Below are 22,828 nucleotides of genomic sequence, written 5' to 3'. Positions count from 1 at the left end.
GCCAGGAGTGACCCTGAGCACAGAGCCAGGAGTGAGCCCTGAGCACAGAGCTGGGAGTAATCCCTGAGCACAGAGCCGGGAGTCAGCCCTGAGCACAGAGCTAGGAGTCAGCCCTGAGCACAGAGCTAGGAGTCAGCCCTGAGCACTGCTGGTTGTGCCCCCCCCAAAAAACCCTCTGTGCTTTGAGTGAACAGCCCTGGTCTCCATCCCCGAATCTGGACCAGGGTCCTCACCCCCAAGTCTCACCCCCCACCCCCACTGGGGCTGCACCTGCCTGGTGATGAGCCTCGAGCTTCCGCTCCCGAAAGACCCTCTCAGAGATTCCATTTCTCTCCATTTTCTTCATACCAATTTCAACTCAGCCAATATTTACTTTATTATATGGGTTGTAATCTAGTATTGGTATTATTTATCTTGCCTCAATTATGTAAACCATATTATTTTTAATTGGGAAAAATTCTCTATAAACAGGGAGACCATATAAACTCAGATATTTCTGATAAGTGGAAGATTTAAAATTCTGATGGTCTATACATTGCAAAGTGTCAATATTTGAGCAGAAATATCCTCACAGTCTCTGCCTCCATTTGAACCCTTTGCTTTATTTTTTATTTTTGCTAAATAATGCTCACTAACACGCTGTTTCTATTTGTGATTTTTGACAATTTTTCCAAAAACTAATTTTGAAAAATTTGGCACAGAATGCAGATTTTGACCCTTGGACAATGGGACCTTGAGCGAATATGTCTTTCTATAAGCAGAAACTAAAAGCCAAGTTTTCCGAAGCATAATTAGAATTTTCAGATTAAATCTTTCATAGTCATGCACTCTCACTGCTCAAGTTTTGAAGCTTGGTCTTTGCTTTTTGTAGGGATCAACTGTCAACCATTTCCTACTTGCAATTTTCCTTTCTGTAACTGCAACTCCAACAACTAGAGAGCCCAAATTACTGTGTGTTGAGTACCTCGACTAACGACTTCCGGTGGCCGGGATCAAAACCTCCAAAGCTGGTTAGTGAGCGGGCGAAAGGCAGGTGGGCAGGCAGGAGGCGGTGCTAGAACCAGCTCCGTCCTGTAAGCCCTGTGCAGTACACATGAGCTTTGGCCCCCTACAACCCTAAGACAAGTTTGCTCCAGCCGCTGTTCCAGTCGGTGACAGCCACGGCTCCCTATCTGCCCCACAGCTGCCCCACACACCTCTGTGCCCCGAAGCCCTTCCTTTATCGAGGCGTCTGTTACCATCGCATTTGTATTATCATTGGCACTCCGGGGCCGACTTTAAAGTGACAGCTGGCCCAGCCGCGCACGACACGGCCCCTCTGCTCCTCAAAGACTATGATCCGGGAGGGCTACGAACCCATTTTGGCACCCAGAGACTTACAGAAATGCATCTAGACTGTGAGCTGAGCTACAACCCCATGCGCCCGGGGAGGGGGAAGGATTTTCTCTCCCAACGCTTTCTTTCTACGGGGGAGATGGCAGCGGCAGCGCCCAGCATCCACGTGATGCCCACCATTTTCTAGGACTCACAACCCAGAGGTACGAGCTTGTGGCACACAAGAGATCATGGGATGGGGGTGTTACCGGCACGCCCTCCGCCCAGATGAGATCCAGAGCAGCCGCGCACGACACGGCCCCTCTGCTCCTTAAAGACTATGATCCGGGAGGGCTACTAACCCATTTTGGCACCCAGAGACTTACAGAAATGCATCTAGACTGTGAGCTGAGCTAAAACAACAGAAATCCAAAACCTCCTATAATCTTCATTCTCAGCCATGGAAAACAAACTATTAAATGATGCCTTTTCAGCAGGTTTGATTGTTGGGGGGAAATTCCAAATAATAATAGTCAGTCCTCTGTTGAAATATTGAATGTATCCAAAACATAGAGAGAATAAAGTGAAGATCATTGGCCACTCAGGTGCGGGGGCGGGGTAAGAGGGGGGTATATTGGGGTTCTTGGTGGGGGAACAGGGGCACTAGTGAAGGGATGGAGGGTTGATCATTATATGACTGAGACTTAAACCTGAAAGCTTTGTGACTTTTGTCACGGTGATTCAATAAAATAAAAAATTAAGTGACAGCAGTAAAGTAAGTTCTAAAAGCTTTTTCTTTGATTCAGAGAATTGGATTATGATTTCGTTGAGGGTAACTGACATGATTATATTTTTACAAATTAATGGAACAAATTTAGATCAGGATGCCATATTACCAAAAACAATTCCCAAGTAAAGTCTTGGCAAGTGTAGAATTTTGTACTAGGAGAGGAGTTAAACAGAAACTTAGAAGCATATTAAAGAAGTTATCTTGTAAATTATAGTTCTGTAGGCTTAAAAGTGGAAGCCCTACTTTACTGATTTTTAATTTATTTTTTAATATTAATTTGCAGCAGGCAAGGCGTTTGCCTTGCACATGGCTGACCCAGGTTCGATTCCTCCGCTCCTCTCAGAGAGCCCGGCAAGCTACCGAGAATAGCCTGCCCGCACGGCAGAGCCTGACAAGCTCCCCGTGGCGTATTCGATATGCCAAAAACAGTAACAACAAGTCTCACTATGGAAATGTTACTGATGCCCGCTTGAGCAAATCGATGAGCAATGGGGTGACAGTGACAGTGATTGAATCACCATGAGACAGAGCATTATAAAGTTGTTCCAGTCATACACTGCTCTGACTTGGGGTGGGGGTGAGGGGTGCTGTGCTCGGACCTGACTCCTGGCTCTGTGCTCAGGGACCCTCTGGTGAGGCTCGGGAGGCCACAGGTATGTGCTGGGGCTTGGCCCTGAGCCGGCCGTGTCAGGGCAGCCGCCTACCCCCGTGCTCTCCCTCCAGCCCTACAAGTTCAAGTCTCTGTGGGAATGGGCTGATCCTCAGCCTTGTTCGTCTGTTCACTCTTTGGAAGCCGTCTCAGCTGAACCTCTGCAAGGCCTTCTGCCGACATCGACTCATTGCTGGTCACCTGCCATCGGGCCCTGCTTCCCAGGAGCGGCGGGAGACTCACACCTGAAGGAGAGAGAGGAGCGGGGGTGCTCCCCGCAGTGCTCCCTTCCAGAGCAGTCTCAGGAGGAGCTCTGCTGCGCCGGCGCCCTGCCTTCCTCCGGCTCCTGGCAGCGAGAGGCTCAGGCCCGGGTGCGGGCCGTGCTCTCTGTGGCATATAGATAGATGCGCAGCAGCAACTTGCTTGAGAAACAGACGATCAATACCTAATTTTTGCTAGACGTGCATCTACTGACCCTTGCTTCTGGGCGGGCGCACTGCCAAGGAAGCACCGCGGGACGGCGAGAGGAGTGATGGATGCAAAGATAAAACAGCCGAGCCAGCCGAGCAGGGACCGCCCAGCCCCCACCGCACGGCCTCGCCCGCCTCCCTGCCCCGCGCAGGCCCTGCCCGGCCCGTCGCTGCCATCCTGACGGCCTCCTCACTCAGGGCTGGGCCGCCCAGCAGGGACCGTGACACGACCAGCACCCGGGGCAGGGTCTGTGGCATCAGACACTGTCCCCCCCCAGAGCAGGGGGCAGGAGGCTGTGAGCAGCTCGTGCCCGGGCCCCGTAAAGGCAGACGGGGTTCCTGAGAGAGCAGGGGGAGCTGGGGAAGAGACGTGGCCGTCGCAGCATGCGCCCGCAGCAGCACGCTCACGCCCCGGGCCTCGTGCGCTCTGCTGGGAGAGAGGGTGCAGGGGAGCGTCTCCCCACAGGGGCAGAGTCTGTTTTCAGCTGCATGTGACGGTCCCTGGACGGGAGCCATAGCACAGTGGGTAGGGCGTTTGCCTTGCACGCAGCCAACCCGGGTTCGATTCCTCCATCCCCCTGGGAGAGCCCGACAAGCTACCGAGAATATCCCGCCCACACAGCAGAGCCTGGCAAGCTCCCCGTGGTGTATTTGATATGCCAAAAACAGTCACAACAAGCCTCACCATGGAGATGTTACTGGTGCCCGCTCGAGCAAATCGATAAACAATGGGACAACGGTGCTACAGAGCTACAGCAAAGGTCCCATCTCTGAGACACACGCAGATGTGCCCCCACCCCGGCCCCCCGGCCGTCCTTCCATCTCTACTATTTTTCCTTGCTGACGGGAGGCAGAGTGCTACGGGCGGCGTGGAGGGTCTTGCCCCGGTATTTGGAAGATCCAGAGTTTCAGGGGGCAAGACTCACGGGCGGCAGGAAGAAAGGGGCCTCCAGCCGCAAACACTGCGTCTGTGGGCAGACAGAGGCCTTGCAGGCGGGCGGGAGGAATCTCCGCCATGACGCTGAATTGTCTCCCAGACTGTCTTTGGTTGCCCTGTAGTGAGCACGTGTAGCCCATTACACGGGAAACGGAAAATGGTTTTACACGTTCTTAAAGGACTCCTAGCCTGCGTGGCGCCTGGTGCCTGCAGCCTGGGCGAGGAAACGGCCTTCCGGAAGCCGGCACACGGCATTCCCTATAAACCCCCCAAAACTGAAGGAAACTCAGACAAGACTCAACTCTTTAAAGACATCTTGACGTTTTCTTCAGAAATCTTCCTCACGGGGACTGGGGACAGTGGGGCAGTGAGGGTGTGTACACCACACAGGGCCCGGGGGCAGTGGGGCAGCGAGGGTGTGTACACCACACAGCGCCCGGGGGCAGTGGGGCAGCGAGGGTGTGTACACCACACAGGGCCCGGGGGCAGTGGGGCAGCGAGGGTGTGTACACCACACAGGACCCGGGCTGGGGGCCCAGAGGCCACTCGTACCCCAAGCACCGCCGGGTGTGATCCCAGAGGCCCGAGGCCTGAGCGGAAAGCCTTGCACGAACCACCAGTCCCGGGGGCTGAGAACGGCTCCTGGGCTCCTGGGTGCTGCTTGGGGGGCTCCGCCCCACCTGCCCGATCCTACCAGAGTCCCAGCGCGATCCCTGACTAGGGGGCTAAAACTGTCTGGGGAGTGAGCAATGCGGAGCTGCAAGGGAAAGCGGGAAAGCGTTGGCCTTGTGTCCCTGTCTTCTAAATCACACCAAGGCTGCATCGCGGTAAATTTACGATTCAAAACCTGATCAATTCGTGGGCAAAGACCTGGGAAACATTTGCACTAAAGTCAGTGAAGCTATTAACGTCTTTAAATATTTAATTCTGTGGGGATCCAGGGAAGAGAGGACATCTGGAAGGCAAAGGGGCTGGAAGAGGGAAAACTAAAAAGCCCAAGGCTGACGGCTGCCAGCGGCCGGCCGGGACCCCGGCGGGAAGCAGGTACAGGGTCTGTGCGACCGCAGGAGCACGGACACGGGCTTGGCGTTTCCGCATCTCGGGCAGCGTGGCCGTCAGAAGGAGGGCGCCAAGGCGGAGGGAGGTCTGGGACACGGCTTCCCGGGGGGCCGGGGCGTCGGGGGGGCGGAGAGTGAACGTACCGATGACCTGCGCGTCCGGCTCCACGCCCGCCGTGGCCTCCTCCAGCAGCGCCAGCAGCCGGGCCGAGACCTGGAGCACCGACTCGATGTTGCTGAAGAGACTGTCCACGTCCAGCCCGTCGATCTGCAGAGACGCAAGTGCAGAGCCCAGTGAGGCGGGGGCGGCCCTGGGCGCCCCCTCCCCAGGGAGCAGGACACGGCACCCCCCGCTGCTGCCGCCGACTTCCCTGGCTGGCTCTGCTCAAGGACACACAGGCCGTTTCACGGAAGAAAGGGGGAGGGGTCACCTCCGTCCTTTCCTGTCTCTCTAGAAGGGTTAATGAGTCGCCTGCCTGTGACACAAGCCTGTAAGAGCCAGAGTAGGGGCGTGTGTAAGAGTGAGAGTGTGTGTGGGGGGCCCCGGGGGTCTTTAAGGAATGTCCCCGCGAGCCTGGCAGGAGCTGTGTCCGGCAGGCCACCCAGACGCGGCTTCTTACTCAGGCAAGGACACTCCCAAGCTGTCCTAGCACAGTGTCCAGACAGCAACGACAAGTGTCTGTGCTCAGTTAGTTTTTGTTTTTTGTGTTTTTTTTTGCTTTGGGGACCACACCCGGTGCTGCTCAGAGGTTACTCCCCACTCTGTGCTCAGGACTCACCCCCCAGCGTGCTCAGGGGTCCGTATGGGGTGCGGAGGGCAAACCCAGGAGGAACGATTTCCCCCTGCACGATTGCTCCAGCCCCTGCTGTTTCCTTTTTCTTCTCAAAATAGGAGATGTCAGTTTTCACGGAACGTTTCCTAGTCACCCAAGACTCACCTGTACTTTATAACTTCATGCTCATGTTCAAGAACCAGTGAGGTCGTTCCCGGCCTCACTGCTGGCGCTCAGAGAGGCCTGTTTCATCACCCAGCCATCTGGTTTGTGCTTTCCAAGCACCTCAGTGTACCGAGGACTGTAGCGGGCCAGGCTCCGAGCCAGGGGGTGAGTGACGAGCACCAGAGGGTGGCTGAGCCCACGGGAGTAGGGAACACTGAGACACGTGTCCTGACCCAGCTGCACCTGACTCACAGCCGGCCCCAATATCACAGTTATCCTGATGGGGCAAATGTTATGTGCCTTGGTAGTATCACAACCCAATGATGAGAAGAGGGACCACCCAGAGATAGTGGCCCCCCCAATATAGATAGTGACAACAGCGTAACAGGTAAATCAATATAAACAGACAAAAGGCCAGCACCCGGGAAGACCTGGCTGTGGGCAAGGACCTGCCCGAATTAAAATTCACTGATGCATCTGCACCTGTATATGCCCATTGCAGCACTGTTCACAATAGCCAGAACCCGGAAACAACCCGAGTGTCCGAGAACAGACGACTGGTTAAAGAAACTCTGGTATATCTACACAATGGAATACTACGCAGCTGTTAGGAGAGATGAAGTCGTGAAATTTGCTTATAAATGGATAGACATGGAGAGTATCATGCTAAGTGAAATGAATCAGAAAGAGAGGGACAGACATAGAGGGACTGCACTCATTTGTGGAGAATAAAATAACATAATATGAGACTGACACCCAAGGACAGTAGAGACAGGGCCAGGAGGATTGGTCTGCAGTTGGAAGCCTGTCTCATGAGCTGAGAAGAAGGCAGCTGGGATGGAGATGGAATCACTAAGTCAGTGATGGTTGGAGGGATCACTCGGGATGGGAGACGTGGCTGACAGTAGGTAAAGGACCAAACGTGATGGCCTCTCAGTATCTGTATTGCTAACCACAATGCCCAAAAGGAGAGAGAGAGGATGGGGGGAACTGTCTGCCATCGAGGCAGGGGCAGGGCCGGAAAGGGGGGTATGCTGGGGACATTGGCGGTGGAGAATGTGCACTGGTGGAGGGGTGGGTGCTCGGTCATTGTATGACTGAAACTCGATCACGAAAGCTTTGTAACTGTATCTGACGGTGATTCAATTAAAATAAACAAATAAATAATAAGTAAAATTCTCAGGTGGTCCCGCGTCTACACTGCTGGCACATGGAATCAGTCTGAGCACTGATCTGGCCTGGTTGGAGCTGTGTTCTGGACTCCACACCGTGGTCCTAAGGTCCTGCTGAGGACCCCGGGGACCTCACTCAGAAGCACCCTCCCCTACCCCCCACCCGGGAACCCAGTGCTCTGTCCTCTACAGCCGGCCAGCGGTCTGCTCCCGCCTGTCCCTGCCACGCTCTCAGCTGGTCATTGCTGGCAACGTTGTAATGTGGGCATCCCCCCACCACCACCAATAAAATCACAGTCATTGTGTGCCGTCGGCCGGAGTCAAGCGAATGCTCCCAACAGGGACAGTTCCTGCTCCAAACTCTCACGACACACGCGAAGTCTGACCCCTGTTGGTCCCGCAGACGGGCCGGGGGCAGCAGGGCCAGGGACGTGCTTCCTCGACTCTGGCTTGCCGTCTGTGGGGGTCCCCGCCGGCAGCCGAGGAGTCAGGGGTGGCACAGGCCGCCCTCGGGTGTTCAGGGGATGTGTCGCAGCCCTGCACTCCGGCCCCAGCTGCCCTCTGTCCAGCTGCCCCTCTGCTAGTCTCCATACTCGGCCCATTTATCGTCTTGCTAAGTTGCACCCGTTAGGGCACACGAGGGCATCGCGCGCCACACTGCACCTTCCCTCGGGTTGGTGGCCGCGTCAGCAGGCTGTCCTGCAACACCGTCCTGCTGTCCAGGGTCTCTCAACCTCCCCGGACGGGTCCCCACTCTCCCCACCAGTCTCGTCTCCCAGAGACCCCAGCCTCCTTGGAGTCACATCCCGTGGGACCACAGCGAGTTTGTCTCCATGGAGCACCAGACAACTCGCACCTCCTTGCCCTGCTCTAACACAGGCGACCCCTGTCTCAGCTCTCGGGGTCTTTAGCCGGGATCACACAGAACACCTGTCACGTGCCGTGCACTTTACGAGTAATGCTGTGGCTTTTAAGACCCAAATCTACAAATCAACGCTTTAAAATTCTAAATTTAATGGGTACTAAATATTACACGAAGTATAAAAGTATATCATGGTCGTACGGTTCTTTGCAAATAATTTTAAGTGGCTCAAATGTCGTGTCTCTGAGAGCCACTGACTCGACACATTCCTTATGCTAAGGAACTGCTTTCTGCTCCGGGGATGAGTCCAATCCCCCGCCAGGAGCTGGGAGGTGAGTCAGACGTCAGGGGTGCTGCCTGCGTGTGCGGGGGCCTGGGCGAGGCCGGGCCACCTGCGGGTCTGCTGGCCCTGCACTGACCGAGACGCTGGCCCACACTGTCAGGTACTCCAGGGAGGACCCAAGCAAACTCCAAAGGCACGACTTTGCATGGTGTGATGTTTTCCAAAACTTATACATGAATCACATGTTTGTAGACTGATCAATATTAAATGTCCGAGTTCTAGTTCTTGCTCTCCTACTTCAAAATGAGTCTTTCTAAAAGACACCAAATCTCCCCCCCTAACTGACCGTGCCTGAGCGAAGATGAGTGACGACGCATACGCTGTGTTCTGTTGTTATCTCATCGGCTGCGGGAGCTTTATCCCGAGGAGTTGCAGGTATTTTGTATTTATTATCTCATCTAACATCGCCACCTCCCTGTAGACAGTGAACCACTTTGAAGACAGGGAAACTCGCCCAGAGGAAAGAAGACATCATGCTCAAAATAAAGATTCACAGGGCAGAGCTGGAAGGGGCTCTGCGGTGAGCCACAGGCCTTTGTCCGTCACCAGGAAACACTGGGATTAGAAAAGCTATTTGCTGGGTGTGTCGGTTTGTCACAGAGATTTTCACTGGTTGTCATCTCTATAGTTTATTAATGTATCTCAGGGTCAGAATCCCGTGTAGCTAATTTAGATTTTTTAATTCATTTGCTAAGCGTCTATTATTACATTCCATAATCCTGGTTCAATGCAAGATAAAAAGATAACAAAAATACAGGTTGTATTTTCATTTCTTCCTTAAATATTAAAACATCCGTTGGGGGGGTTTCAGACACTATATTACCATGGTCACAGAAGAATCAAATGAACTCATAGCAAGTCATAGCTACAAAAGTATCAGTATCAGTAAAAATATGCTTCTAAAACTGGTCGATGATTATTAATACAGATTCAAGGAAGAAATTTAGGATGTGTTAATCATGTGGTGGAAATAAGCAAGACCCTAGAACTGGAGTTGAATTGTAGTTATTTGATTTTGTTTCCATGTCAGGGATTAAACCTTCCACACACAAGGTAAGTGCTCTGCCTCTGCTCCGCATCCCTCCCCTGACTGTATTCTAAAGGAATTTACAATTCTCGGTTTTGAATGAAGACTTAGACTTCGCATCCATGATTTAGGCAGGGGCGTGAAGTGCTACAGGTGGAATCCCGGGCCTGGAACACTCTCGAACCCAGCCCTGGCCTCTGGGTATGCCCCATCCTGAGCAAATAGGGAAATTAAAGGTCCGTGTTTCTGTTGACGATTTGTTTCACAAAATTAACCATTCCAGGATAGGTTTCAAACAGCCGCTAGCTGTTACCTTCAAGTAGTTCCTTACACTGGAGCCACATTCGTGCGAAACTCCCCGTGGCCGTCTCAGGAAGGGAAACACCAGAGAATAGGGTCGATCGGGGGCTGGGAAGACCAAGAGCGGGTAGGGGGCTCGCCTGGCCAGCTGCCCGCCTGGGTTCCGTCCCCCAAGTCTCACCAGGAGTGGCCCCTGGGCGCAGGAACTGGAGGACCTGAGGACCGCCGGGGGTGGGCCCTAGAGTCCGGGACAAAGAACGAGAGTGGTTCCGAGGCCACCCGGGGCACCCTCAAAGCCCACCCCACCCCCGCTTCCTCCTGCGCCCTTGCCGCGCCCGCACCCTTCCCGCTCACGGGCGCTTGGTCCTCTGCCATGGGAACGAGAGACGGCGAGGAGAGCGTGCCCACGCCTTGCCCGTCGCTCTGCCTCTCCGAGTCCTGGGAGGGGCCCCCCGGCACCCCAGTAAGGTGGGGCCCACTGAGAGTGTCAGTGGGGACAGTCTGCCTCTTCCCTCCTGATGGGCCCGAGTCTGCCGGGAGCTAGTGGACACAGTGTGGGCCTCACGCAGAGCCTGCGGGACCCCTCAGCCCTCTGACGTGTGGGAGCTGGACCACCCCAGCCTCTCCTGGGAGCCCCGGGCTTCCACCGGGCACCTCCAGCCGTCCTCTGCACAACACACCGGCCTGTGCGGGAGAGGAGAGCTCCGCCTGACCGCTGGCCTCTCCCTGGAGGCGGTCAACGAGAGAGGCTGACTTGTCCAGAGGCCCAGCCCGCACCAGGAGGGGACGCAGGCACGGTGACCCCCAGCGGCCGGCCTCTCGCCTCCTTCATGAGACCTTGCAGGACTGGAAACAAGCAACCTCGGCCTGAGCACTAACTGGCGCTCTCCTGGTCAGCACGAGAGCCCTGATGGCTCCTGAGCACTGCACAGAGGGCCTGGCCACCAGGAAACAGAGCGGCTGTTCTTGTCCCTTGGTTAAACTCAACTCCTCCTCTCCGGCACAGCGTTCTTGGCTGCACAGTGGCCCGGCGTGTAGGGGAGCCCGTTCCACATGCCGGGGGCGCTGGTCCGTTTCTCTCCCTGTCTGTCATGTTTGGGGGCTCCCACAGAGAGCCCGCCCCGTGAATTAACTGAAGCGCTAATAACATCGCCGGGCTCATACCTGGGGACTTTGGAGAAGTGGGACTATCCGAACTGACTCGCTTCTCTGCCTCAGACCTCCTTCCTATGCAGCAGGTACGTAAATGTCCTGTGTGATCACCCGTGGCGCTCTGAGCGGCGAGGAGGCAGAAATCAAAAGTGACTTAAGGAGAAAAAAAACAACATCACCCAATTTAGTTGCTGAAAATATCATATTAGGGAATGTTCCACATTTTTACTATTAATTTTGATCTCAAAGGCAAACCAGCATGCCCCACCGGGCCGTGCGTGTACCTGGAACGTTTGCCGACAGAGGTCAGACTAAGCCTTGGCTCACAGTCGGGGAATCTTTGTTTATTGTTTTCTGTTTAATGAGCCCTGAGACACTCCGGTGAGGCCCACCAGAGGGAGAGATGAGCGATATTTGTGGGTGCCCGGCAGTCACAAAGGCCTCTGCAGTGAACACCACGGGTTCCGAGCTGGCCTCACTCTACGCTCCTCTGTATAAAGGATTTACATAATGTTCCTCAACTGTAGCGTCTTTACTGCCAATAAGAATTATTATAATCTACTTAACCAGTTACTAGATCTTTGACATCTAGAGAGAGCCCCAATTTTCACTCACACTGAACTGCTCTCCTGGGCTAAACCTTCCTTCACACCTATCATTATTCCCTCGTGGTAATTTTTAATCCATATAGGGACTGAATTCAAGTTACCAGCATTTCTTGGCGAGCTGTATTAGCAATGACGTTGGTTTTTCTTCTAATAACCAGCGGGTTAAAGGCCCGCTGTTGGATATAATTAAGGACCTCAGTTTAGAAAGACAATTTTAGGCTTCTAATTTTAGGATCAAAATCACACACCTTTTGGGGCCGGAGAGACAGCACAGCGGGTAGGGAGTTTGCCTTGCACGCGGCCAACCTGGGTTCGATTCCCAGCATCCCATATGGTCCCCTGAGCACCGCCAGGAGTAATTCCTGAGCCAGGAGTAACCCCTGAGCATCGCCAGGTGTGACCCAAAAAGAATAAAAAAATCACACACCTTTGTAGTTCCAGATACATCACACGTGAGAAATAAATGACAATTACAGAAAGAACGAAACAGCCTTCTAGAGCACCTCCGTGACAGACACGTTTCTCTGGAAACAGGGTCTGGAAAATACCTGGACGCTTCCATGCGGCACGGCTCCGTGGTCACTCTCTGTCAAACATGGATTTATGCCACGTTGGTCAGTGGGCGTTAAAGTTCCTGGGGTCTCTCTGAATCCTGTCGCCCTCGCCCCTCCTTCGCCCTGACCCCCTCCTCTGAGGCTGCTGTCCCTCCTCTGAGGTAGAACTCTGGCGCACGCCGAATACAGCCCCTGCACGAACACCCTCCATCACTGGGGCTCACACCCCCAGCCCGAGGGTCGCAAGTCTGTGGCACGTGACGTAAGAGTGGGACAAACGTACACGCGAAAAGCCAAACGGAAACCTGCATGCAATGGCGACCCCGTGAGAACCCCACTGAGGACGTGCTGAGCGGGGACACCCAGGCTTAGTCTCGCTTCCCAGAGACGGCTCTGAGGAAGCGCGCGAGGGTGAGACAGGTCCAGCGGGAGGAGCGGGAGAGGAAGCGCCCCCCGCCCGGGGAACGATCTAATCGCCAGGCTCTTACTCAGTGGCTCGGCTCCCAGGTGACACAGCTCTGAGGGGTAAACTCGCCTTTACTTCATCAGGTTCCTCAGAACCACCGACTTGTCTGTGTGAGGTCGCCTGCTGTGTGTCTGTGTGAGGTCGCCGGCTGGGAAGCCCGATCCTGAGCTGGCTGGTGGGGTCCGGCTCACACGGAATCGACCGCACCACTGGGTCTCCGGTCTCTGAGCTGCTGGGGCCACCGAGTGGCCAGGGCGCTGCTGAGTGTCCAGGAGACCAGGGTGTGGACAGGCCTGGGTGAGGGCGGACCCCCGTGTGGCTTCAGGGCGGGACGGGCACAGAGCCCTGAGGTCAGCGGAGGGGCCGCAGGTGAGTGACCGCTACGGCAGAGACACAGATGGGGAGAAGGAGCGGGGAGGGCAGGGGCAGGGGGGTGCCGGCCAGGGCTCCCGCCCTTCCTCGTCGCCCCTGACACGGACCAGGCTGGAAGGGCGGGAGCTGGCGGGCGGAGGTGCGCCCAGGCCGGCAACACTGTCCACTACCTCTCACAGGGCCTGTGGGAAGCACTGTCCGGCCCGGGAGGCGAGTGCCCACCGTGCAGACCAGCACTCTCCACACGGCACGCCGGGCCAGTGAGAGCCGGCCCTTCTCTGACTCGGACAAGGGTCAGTCCAGCAGCCCGGCTCTGCTCGGGACAGCTCTGCCAGTGCAGTGACCAACAGACAAAGGAGCGGACGCGAAGCACCGTGGGACTGGACGGGAAGGTCAGCCCTGAGCCAGGACCTGCCCCACTGGGCACCTGAGAGTGGACGGGAAGGTCAGCCCTGAGCCAGGACCTGCCCCACTGGGCACCTGAGAGTGGACGGGAAGGTCAGCCCTGAGCCAGGACCTGCCCCACTGGGCACCTGAGAGTGGACGGGAAGGTCAGCCCTGAGCCAGGACCTGCCCACTGGGCACCTGAGAGTGGACGGGAAGGTCAGCCCTGAGCCAGGACTGGCCCCACTGGGCACCTGAGAGTGGACGGGAAGGTCAGCCCTGAGCCAGGACTGGCCCCACTGGGCACCTGAGAGTGGATGGGAAGGTCAGCCCTGAGCTAGGACTGGCCCACTGGGCACCTGAGAGTGGACGGGAAGGTCAGCCCTGAGCCAGGACCTGCCCATTGGGCACCTGAGAGTGGACGGGAAGGTCAGCCCTGAGCCAGGACCGGCCCCACTGGGCACCTGAGAGTGGACGGGAAGGTCAGCTGTCAGTGGTGCTTTGGGGGAGGGTGACGGGAGTCCCCTGGAGACACCACCTGGTCCCCCCCAGGGCTGGGGAGCCCCCTGCTTCCTCTGGCCACATGCCTGCACTGTCCCCTCTCAGCCCGTCAGGAGTGACCCCTGCGAGCACCCTGAGCAGAGTCACAGCCGTCTCTCCCGCCTCCTGTCCCGAGACTGTTCCTGAAACCCAGGACAGAGACCTGCTTCTGCCAGAAGCCAACCGGGGGGCAGCGACGTCTCACTGACCCAGGCAGGGAAAGGCTTGCGGGGCCAGGAGGGGCCCAGAAAGACACGAGGTGGGCGCCAAGGTGGACGAGGCCCAGCCCAGGGCAGCCTCCAGCGCCGGCCAGGCAGAGGCCACTCGCGGCAGGCCCCCGGGGCAGGAAACTCAAAGTCGGGTGTTTTAGAGTCGCTCGGGCTGAGGGTGGCCAGGCAAGGTCATGTGACCATTGCTCCATCTCTCTGGCCCCACCAAGGGGCTGTGGATGATGAAGGAAGCCTCAAAGGAGCCAAGGAGAGTTTGGCTCTGGACGGGGGGGAGGGAAGGGGTCGCGGGGGGCGGGGTGAAGTTGGGGGGACTGAGCCACATCCAACAGGAAGCTCCGTTCATGCCACGTCAGGCCGAGACCTCTGGCAGGAATCAAGCAGAGCCCGGAACAGGCAATGCAAGACTTCGGGGGAACCGTCCGGGCCAGAAGCCAGTGCAGCAAGCACCAACTCTGTCCACGGGGCCTAGGATGGGATCAAACGGGCCACAGGGGAGCCTCTGGGGAGGACGCCGTGAGCAGACCTGGCCGCATTCAGCAGTGGGGTGGGGGACGGAGCACTGCCTGGTGAGTCACTGAGAGGAGCACTGTTCCTCGGTCAGCGCTGCCTCGGGGGCTCGAGACCAGGGCGACTGCGTCACTAGTTTGCACGACCAGGAAAGGCCCGCGGTGGCCTGGAAGTGCGTCCCGGGCTGCCGTTTGGCTTTGTGTGTGCTTATGAGCCATTTTCTTGACCCGGCTATAAACTCTTCCAGGGCAGGACCGGGACATAAATCTCCTTCCTGCCACACGGAGCCACTGAGAAATAAGCACTCGGCAAACATTTCATCTTCTCCTTTGCATATTCAATGAAAACATCGCCTTCTCCATGAAATACTGCGGCATTCATCCGGCTGGCCCGCTGCCCCTGCCCTGAACTCCGGCCGCGCTCAGCCTGGACTCATCCATCACCTTCCGGGGGGCCGTCGTCTCGCCTCCGACCGGAGCCCCCGGGCCGTCTGACAGGCTTGTCTTTCTGGACTCCAGAGTGGCCCCAAATTAACTCACTAACTCGGGCCACCACCGACCGTGTCTGCACACACAGTGCTTCCGCCAGAGGTTGTGGGTCAGTGCTCCCTGCTTCCTGTGTCCACTCTCCCCCGTGACCATTCCGGGGAGTCCGGGATTTATGGCCCCTCCGACAGGCAAGGCTCTGCTGATAGATGCCAGGGCAGGCGCCTGCCCCCAGCCGGCATTTCATCAGGCAGTGATGGTGCCAGCATCCCAATCACCGCCACCGAAACCGCAGTGAGATGCTTTCACCGACTGAGGCAAATTAAATGCTGAAGGAAGCACAGAAGCCTCCTGGCTTTTAGGAGAGCCGTTCACGGACAGACTCAGACCCGAGTGCCAGCTCTCCCCCTCCCCCCTCACTCTCTCCTCCTCTCCCTCCCCCTCCCTCCTCTGTCTCCTTCCCTCTCCCTCTCCTCTTTCTCTCCTCTCTCTTCTCTTCCTATTCTCTCTCTCCCCCTCCCCGCCCCCGTCCTCAGCCCGCTCCACAGAGTCAGAGATCAGAGATGCCCCCTTTAGCTCCCACTCGGTCTGGCTCTAGTTGATCTGCGTTAAAGACCATCAAAGCGAGTAAAACTGAAGTTTCCCTGACGCAGAGCTTCAGAGGTGTCTGTAAATGCCACGCAAAGGAGAGTGAGTTCCTATCCCAAAAACGGTTAATGCGGGGATTTGGGGAAATCCTCCCCCCGGCTTCTTATTTTGAGCCGAGGCTCTCGGAACAAAGATAAAAGATATCCGAGCATAGAAGGAGCTTCCCGCGCGAGGAAACAAGGTGACACTTCCAGCCCCGACAAAATCCCAACCCAGTCTGGTAACAGTGAACTGAGCATCTTCCAAGGGGACAACACCCAAGGCCCCTCCCGGGGGACTGGGACATCTCGGGGTGAGCGCTGGAAAGAGGCCACTGAGAGGTCACAGACCCACACATCACTTTGTGAGTGCGGCGTCGTTTGCTCTGAGACTCCTGCTGTTTCACAGCCGTTTCCTTCCATCTCCCACACGCCCCCGATCCAGGGCTTGCCCGGACACTCGGGACCCCAGAGGCTGGGAGGGAGCCGGCATGACCTCGCTCCCTGGGTCACCCGAGGACACAGGCCTTGTCTGGGGCCCGGCCCTGCCTCCCACCAGGGCTGCACGGGGACAGTGTGGCTGCCGGGCTCCGGCTGCAGGAGCGACATCTGACTCAAGAATGTCCTCCCGGGAGTGGGGTGTGGGGCAAGTGCATTTGCGGGCTTCTGGGGTGCGGGAACACCGTGACCCTGCCGTGACCCTTCGAGGTCCTGAGAGCAAAGCCTGTCCCCAGGACAGGCGGAAGCTGGTGGTCTTTGAGGCTTGGTGGCAGTGTGGCAGGCCGACGTCCTCCCTGTTTTCCTTCCTGAGAATTATTTGCAGGCTTTTGCCTTATGGGGGCCCTGAGTTTTGTTGGGGCGGGAGATGCACATCCACAGTGCTCAGGAGTCCCTGCTGGACCAGAGTCGGACCGGGGCTGCCCCACTTGGAGCCATCTCCCCGCAGGAAGTTGCGCCTGAGCTCCTGGCCAGACAAGACACACAGATTTCCTCCCCGTTCATCAGAAACGCAACAATTCAAATGTGCCCAATGTCAGACCCAAGATGGTGAGAAAGTCTAGCACAAATAACCATCTGTCTTCTTGTGTCAATAAAAAGTGGCCCAACCTGCCTTGACGCTTGCTCTAGCCAGAGAACCCTCGGCAGGGTTCAAAGAGGCTGCCGTGGCCTTGCCCTGGAAACCAAAATTGTGCTCTAGGCGTCTTTGGTACCTTTGTGTTATGAGGGCGTTAGAAAGTTATAAAGCAAAGAAAAATAACTTCCTCTAGCTTCTCTCTCCACCTGCGGGTCCTTTTCTTTGGGCTGGAGTGATAACACAGCAGGGAGGGCGTTTACCTTGCATGCGGATGACCCAGGTTCGATCCCTGGCATCCCATGGGGTCCCCTGGCGTGTGGCATATGGTTCGCTTCCCTGGCATATGGTTCACTTCCTGGCATGCCGTGTGGCCCCCTGGCACTGCTGAGTAATTCCTGAGCACAGAGCCAGAAGTAACCCCTGAGCACCACCAGATGTGGCCCAAAAAAGCCTAAAATTTAAAAATTAAAAATAACCCCCTCTCTAATTATTCCTGGGCTCTGGTGTTGATTTCTTGGCTTCTACCAATACACTCGGTCTGGCCTCTGGCCCTCTTCGGGTAATAAGTAACTAGAATTCGTTTTCCCTCTGAACCTTGCGGCAACATTTGCCTTCTTGGAAAACCCTTCACTGCAGAGGGCGGGCTGCCTGCTGGGCCTGGCCCTCTGGTGAGGGGTGAGCCTCGAGGCCGAGACGAAGGCCAACAGCCACCGCATACGAGCGGAGGCTCGCGCCTCCTCTGTGGGCTGCTTCCTGCCGGAGGGTCCTCAGAGCGGCCCATGCTTTTACTTATTCTTCTCCCCCAGTTTCCAACCTCCTGTTCCCAGCTCCCACTGTCCTTGTTTCTCCAGAGCGCAGACGTTAGACAACGCTCAGGAGCACAGACGGTCTCTGTGCTGGGAGCCAAGACGCGAAACTCACGACTTCCCAAGGCCCCAGCCCGGCCAGGTCCACGCGCAGGAAACAGCCGCACGGGAGGCAAAGGTCTCGCCAGCCAGGCCCGTGTTGCTCCCGCGAGAACTGCCTGGGTGAAGGCAAACTTTCTGATCCCTGCACGGACGGGGCGAGTGTAAGGACTGGGCAGTTACGTGGTGCCGAGGGACAAGGGGGACATGGGGAGGGAGTGATGGGTTAGGAAAACTGGTGAAGCAAATCAACCTTGGCTTGATCCCTCCTGGCATGACATATGGCCCCCCAGGCGCCTCCGGGGCCACTCCCGGGCCACGTATAAGCCCTGAGTACCACAGGGGGCAGCCCACAAACAAGGAAGGAAGAACTGTGACGTTAGTGCTGGGTGGTGAGACCTGGAGTGGCAGAGGGGCCGGAGCCTTTCTCTATGCAAGTGGGGGCTCCAAGGACCCTGGCCGGGCAAAGAGCGGGACATGAGAACACTGAGAGAATGTGAAATAATTGGGATCAGCATCAGTGGGGCGGACAAACAGACTAGTCAACTGCAACGAAATTCCAGACAGAGAGAGGGAAAGATAACTCCACAAAGAGAAACGCCAGGTGAGAAAATATATATATCTCAGCCCAATCTGAATAAACTGACCACGAAAGTAAGAGTTCAAACCTGAGAAACGGCGATTTACGGCATGCAGAGCTAAGGGTAAACTTTGCGCTAAATAAATTAACTCCTTGTACCACAATGGGAGCATCTCATTCTATTTGGGTTCTGGGTGCCTTGTAAGAGTTACATGGGGGGAAGAAAATGAAGCCACCAATGGAAGCAAAAGCAACAAAAATACTGGAGAGAGAAGGATGCGAGTGAGCAGAGCCTCTCACGGCAGTGGGGAGAGAGGGACCCACCAGCGTGGCAGATGGTTTCAAGTCAGCCACGTTTTCATACTGCATAAACTCCTTACTCCATTTGATAAAAAATGAATTAATTCAAAGGAAGGCATTTTATACATTTAGCCTTTTTAAAGTTGACTCATTAATCATGCGTGGTACTGAGTTCCAGTAAATAGTACTTGTTTTGAAACATGTCATAAGATACATATGCTTATGTGTGGCATCTCACTCAATTTAAAAAGAGAAAAATATAAGAAAATAGAGATTGTTCTGTTACGATCAGGAGAATTTTTCGTCTTTATTTTTAAGATGGGAATGATTCAACGAGGGTAAAATCTGCCTGTGTGTGAGAGAGATTGCCCTGTGTCAGGCTCGAGGAATCGTACAGGGGTGTTTGCTTGAACACGGCTCACCCACATTCCGTCCCGGGCACCCTGAGCACTGCCGGGAGTGATTCCTGAGTGCCACTGGGTGTGACCCAAAAACAAAAGCAAAAATAGAGAGTTATCTTGAGTCAGACTGAAGAAAAGCAAGAAAAACCTAATAAGGGAGAAAGACCAGCCGTAAGCCCAGGAACCGTCGGCTGAGAGACAGGTGGGGAGGGGGATTTGGCTTTGGGAGCGAGTGCGTCTTCCTGCCCTGGAAGGAAGCACAGAGCAGAGCACTGTAGCCAGGGCTAAGGTCGAAACTTCGCAAAGCCCGAGGGTGGCTGGCCAGCTCTGTCTGCGGTGGTAAGATGATCGGTCTTTGTGCACTCAGGCCAGTACTTATGAGTGGGAATGAACGTTCTTAACACCCACCAGTGACCTCCATGGAGACATCACACAGCTCGTTCATACGAAAGGAAAGAGTTGGCCTACAACACGTTCATAGGGAGCAGCCCCAGTGGCGCTGAGGGACCCCCGGGGCACACGTGGCACTGTGTGGGGCCAGGCTCAGGGTCTCCTGCCTAACAGGCGTCATCTCTGCCACTCGAGCGACCGCCCAGGCACCCCTGAGAGTTTCGTATACTAAGCAACAAAACTACAGCAAATATTGTCATAACTGAGATCACTTTTCCTACTTTGACAGAGTGAAATAGAACTTTCTAGATCTCCAGAAACTTGCCAGTTACCTTCTGATTCAAGAGTAGGAGAGGATTGAACAAGATCCATAAGTGTTTGAGCATGAACCGACACTTAGAAAGTACCCGAAAACCACATGTGGCAAAGATAACTCCCACAAGGAAAACTCGAAGCCGGCTTTCTCCTTATATACTGCTCCTAAATAGCAAAGGTCTCCTTAGCATACACCGATACCTTTCTCATTTATAGGCCGGATGTTTTATTCTAATATTTGAGAAAAGATTCTCAGGTGAAAATATCTAAGCTCTACCTCTGAATTTTGAACATGTTGGGGGTGGAGGGGTGATTTAAAGGCTACCAATGTCTTAATAATCTTGGGCTACATGTATAAGACACTGAGTCCAGGATGCATGAAGTTGGATGTATTTAGCTAGTAAGATGTGGCCAAAGCAAATGTCTATGTTAGTCAAGGTTAGAGGGCAAAATATAGGCTGAGAAAATTAGGAACAACTTGTGGGGTAGCGAAAGATTATCCCTAATGTACAAAGAGGTTTTATAAAACAGTAAGACAAATCATAATTTTTTAAACCAAAGTGCATGAACATGAACAGGGCCTGAAAAGAATAGAAATACTCCTTTGATTGTTCCCGGAGGAAACCAAGGGGCTGGTCTACATTGCTTAGGAGACCAGCAATGCCCAGCGTTCACAGGATACAGACAGACACCCCTCACCAGCGCTGGGGGCGGAGAGGAAAGTTGGCAGAATGTGGTTGCCTGTGAGATATCAAAATCATAAATATATGTGTATAGCCTTTGACCTAGCAATTACACTTCTAGAGACTTTTCCTAAAGAGGAAAAAAAAATGACTGTGGTCAACATGTACGATTGTCCAAACTTTGGTAACCATAGAAAAATCTTCAAAACTCTATAAAATCAGGAAAAGATACCGTTATTAGGTTGCTGAATAAAGCCAGCACGTAACTCCTTAGTGCCTACTTGCTGCTGTCCAACAGCGACGTGCTGGTCGCGTAGAGACAGACCTGGTGTTCTCTGTGCGTGTCAAGTGCCCAGGGAGGCGTGGAGAAGGATCGTCCCGGCCGTAAGAACAGTGACTAGTGGTCTTCTCCGAGTGGCGGGCCCCAGGGTCCGTCCTGCCTTTGTGACGGGGTCGTGTGGATTATTTGAGTGGAGAGTAGAGGCCACGTGGCTCCTCTCTCCTCGGCCTTGGCCTGTGCCCTCCCTTCTGCTGGACGCCACCGGGGCTGGGAGTCCAAACGCATCCCTGCCAGCCTGCCCGTCTCTCCCCGGCCTCGGCTGTGTTCTCATCCTCGTCTTCTAAGATGCGCCTTGTCCCCAGTAGGGAACAGTCCCCTCGAGGAAGTGTTTGTGCGGAGTCTAATCCCCGGCGCTGGGCACAGTGCCAGGGAGCTTCCGGCACCGATATCAGTAGATAAGAGGAAAGCGTGTGTGTGTGTGTGTGTGTGTGTGTGTGTACTCGCATCTGTGTAACAGGCACGCCGGCACCTTTGCTCTGATTCAGACTGGAGAGAACACTTGATTCTCGTGTTCAGGGTGATTCCTATATTGAGTCGGGAGGGCTGGTGAGCCAGGGGGTGGGACGGCGGGGTGTAGGGGGGTCTGGAGGGGACTCCCTGGAGGTGCTCCGCCAGACCTCAGCCAGCGGGGCTGGGAGCTGCCTGCTAAGGCGTGAGGGTGCACTGCTCAGACCTGGGCCCGCCCTGGGGAGGGGCTGGCCGGGCCCAGCAGGGTCAAAGCAGGGGTCCGGCCTGCACTGCAGGGGGTGGAGGGCAGCCCTGAGGGAGGCGGCCCTCACGGGGGAGGGCAGGAGGAACGCCTCAGGGGTCGTCATTTTAATAACTATGTTAAATATTTTGTTCCTAAACTGCCGAAAACTCATTGTCACATTTTGTGACCAGTTCCATGGAAATCCAAGAAAGAACACACGGAAATCACACGGAAATTCCAAAGTGGCAGAAACCAGAGGGGAGTGAGAGAGAGATCAGCTGGGTCAGGGGAGGGAGAGGGCAGCCCCCAACACACACTCACACTCACACACACATTCACACACTCAGACACACACTCACACTCACTCACACATTCACACACAGAGACACACACTCACACACTCACGCGCATACATATGCATTCACACACATGCATTCACACACACATACATTCATTCACACACATTCACACACTCTCACACACTCACACACACTTATTGACACACTCTTACACACTTATTACATACACTCACATACACTCAGACACACACACTCATACACTCTCACACACTCGCACATACGTGCACACTCACACATGCTCACTCTCACACGCGCACCCACGCCACCACCGACCGGGTTCCCGGGGGTGGCTTGAGGCCGCCCGTGTGAGCCGAGGGGGCAGGGGGGGCTGCGGCTGACTCACCTGCTGGCTTCTCAGGGGCTGCACCACGTGGCTGACGCACAGCTCCAGGTCCCTGACATAGTCCTGCTCCGTCTGGATCAGCTCCGCGATGACCTTGGCCCGTTTCGCCATCATCCTCTGCGTCTGCTGCTCCTCGTCCCGGGCCGGGGTCCGAGCCGCACAGCAGCCGGCCTGCGGGGTCATCTTCTCTGGGAAACAGAGGCACACGCGTCAGGCTCCCCCCGGACAGAGCCGAGCCGCGCTCGGCCGCGGTCAGCAGGGCAGGGGTGAGGGGTCCTCGCAGTGTGCCTGGGAGGGCGCCCGCCCCTCTGCCCTGCCCCCGCACTGCGGGGAGTGACTCCTGACTGCAGAGCCGGGGCAACCCCTGAGCATCACGGGGGTGGCCCCGACCCCCCCACCACCACCACGAGGGGTTTTTTTTTTTTCCACTTGGTTTTGGGGTCACTCCTGAGGTTCTCAGCTCTCGTTCCTGGCTCTGCACTCAGGGATTACCCAGCCGTGCTCAGGGGGGCTTGCCGCACACCAGGAAGCGAACCACAGGGGCCGTGCGCCAGGCCAGCGCCCACCCGTGGACCAACCCTCGGGCCCCAGAAGATTAGAGTTCAGCAAACGGTGAGCAAGAAGGAAAACGGATACTTCTTTTTTTTTTTTCTTTTTTGGGT

General features: G+C 55.5%; 1 protein-coding gene across 1 annotated transcript in view; it reads right to left on the bottom strand.

Moving 5' to 3' along the window:
- The window catches only part of ARHGEF38 (Rho guanine nucleotide exchange factor 38), a 74,042-nt gene that overhangs the window by 31,374 nt on the left and 19,840 nt on the right, over nucleotides 1-22,828 (bottom strand). The window contains exons 2-3 of the mRNA XM_055143938.1: nucleotides 22,167-22,354; nucleotides 5,363-5,486 (exon numbers count right to left, since the gene is read on the bottom strand). Coding sequence (XP_054999913.1) covers nucleotides 5,363-5,486; nucleotides 22,167-22,354 — 312 coding nt within the window. The remainder of the gene's footprint in view (nucleotides 1-5,362; nucleotides 5,487-22,166; nucleotides 22,355-22,828) is intronic.

This window comes from Sorex araneus, chromosome 6 (assembly GCF_027595985.1).
Source record: "Sorex araneus isolate mSorAra2 chromosome 6, mSorAra2.pri, whole genome shotgun sequence".
NCBI lineage: Eukaryota > Metazoa > Chordata > Mammalia > Eulipotyphla > Soricidae > Sorex > Sorex araneus.
This window is presented reverse-complemented; position numbering and strand designations above follow the sequence as displayed.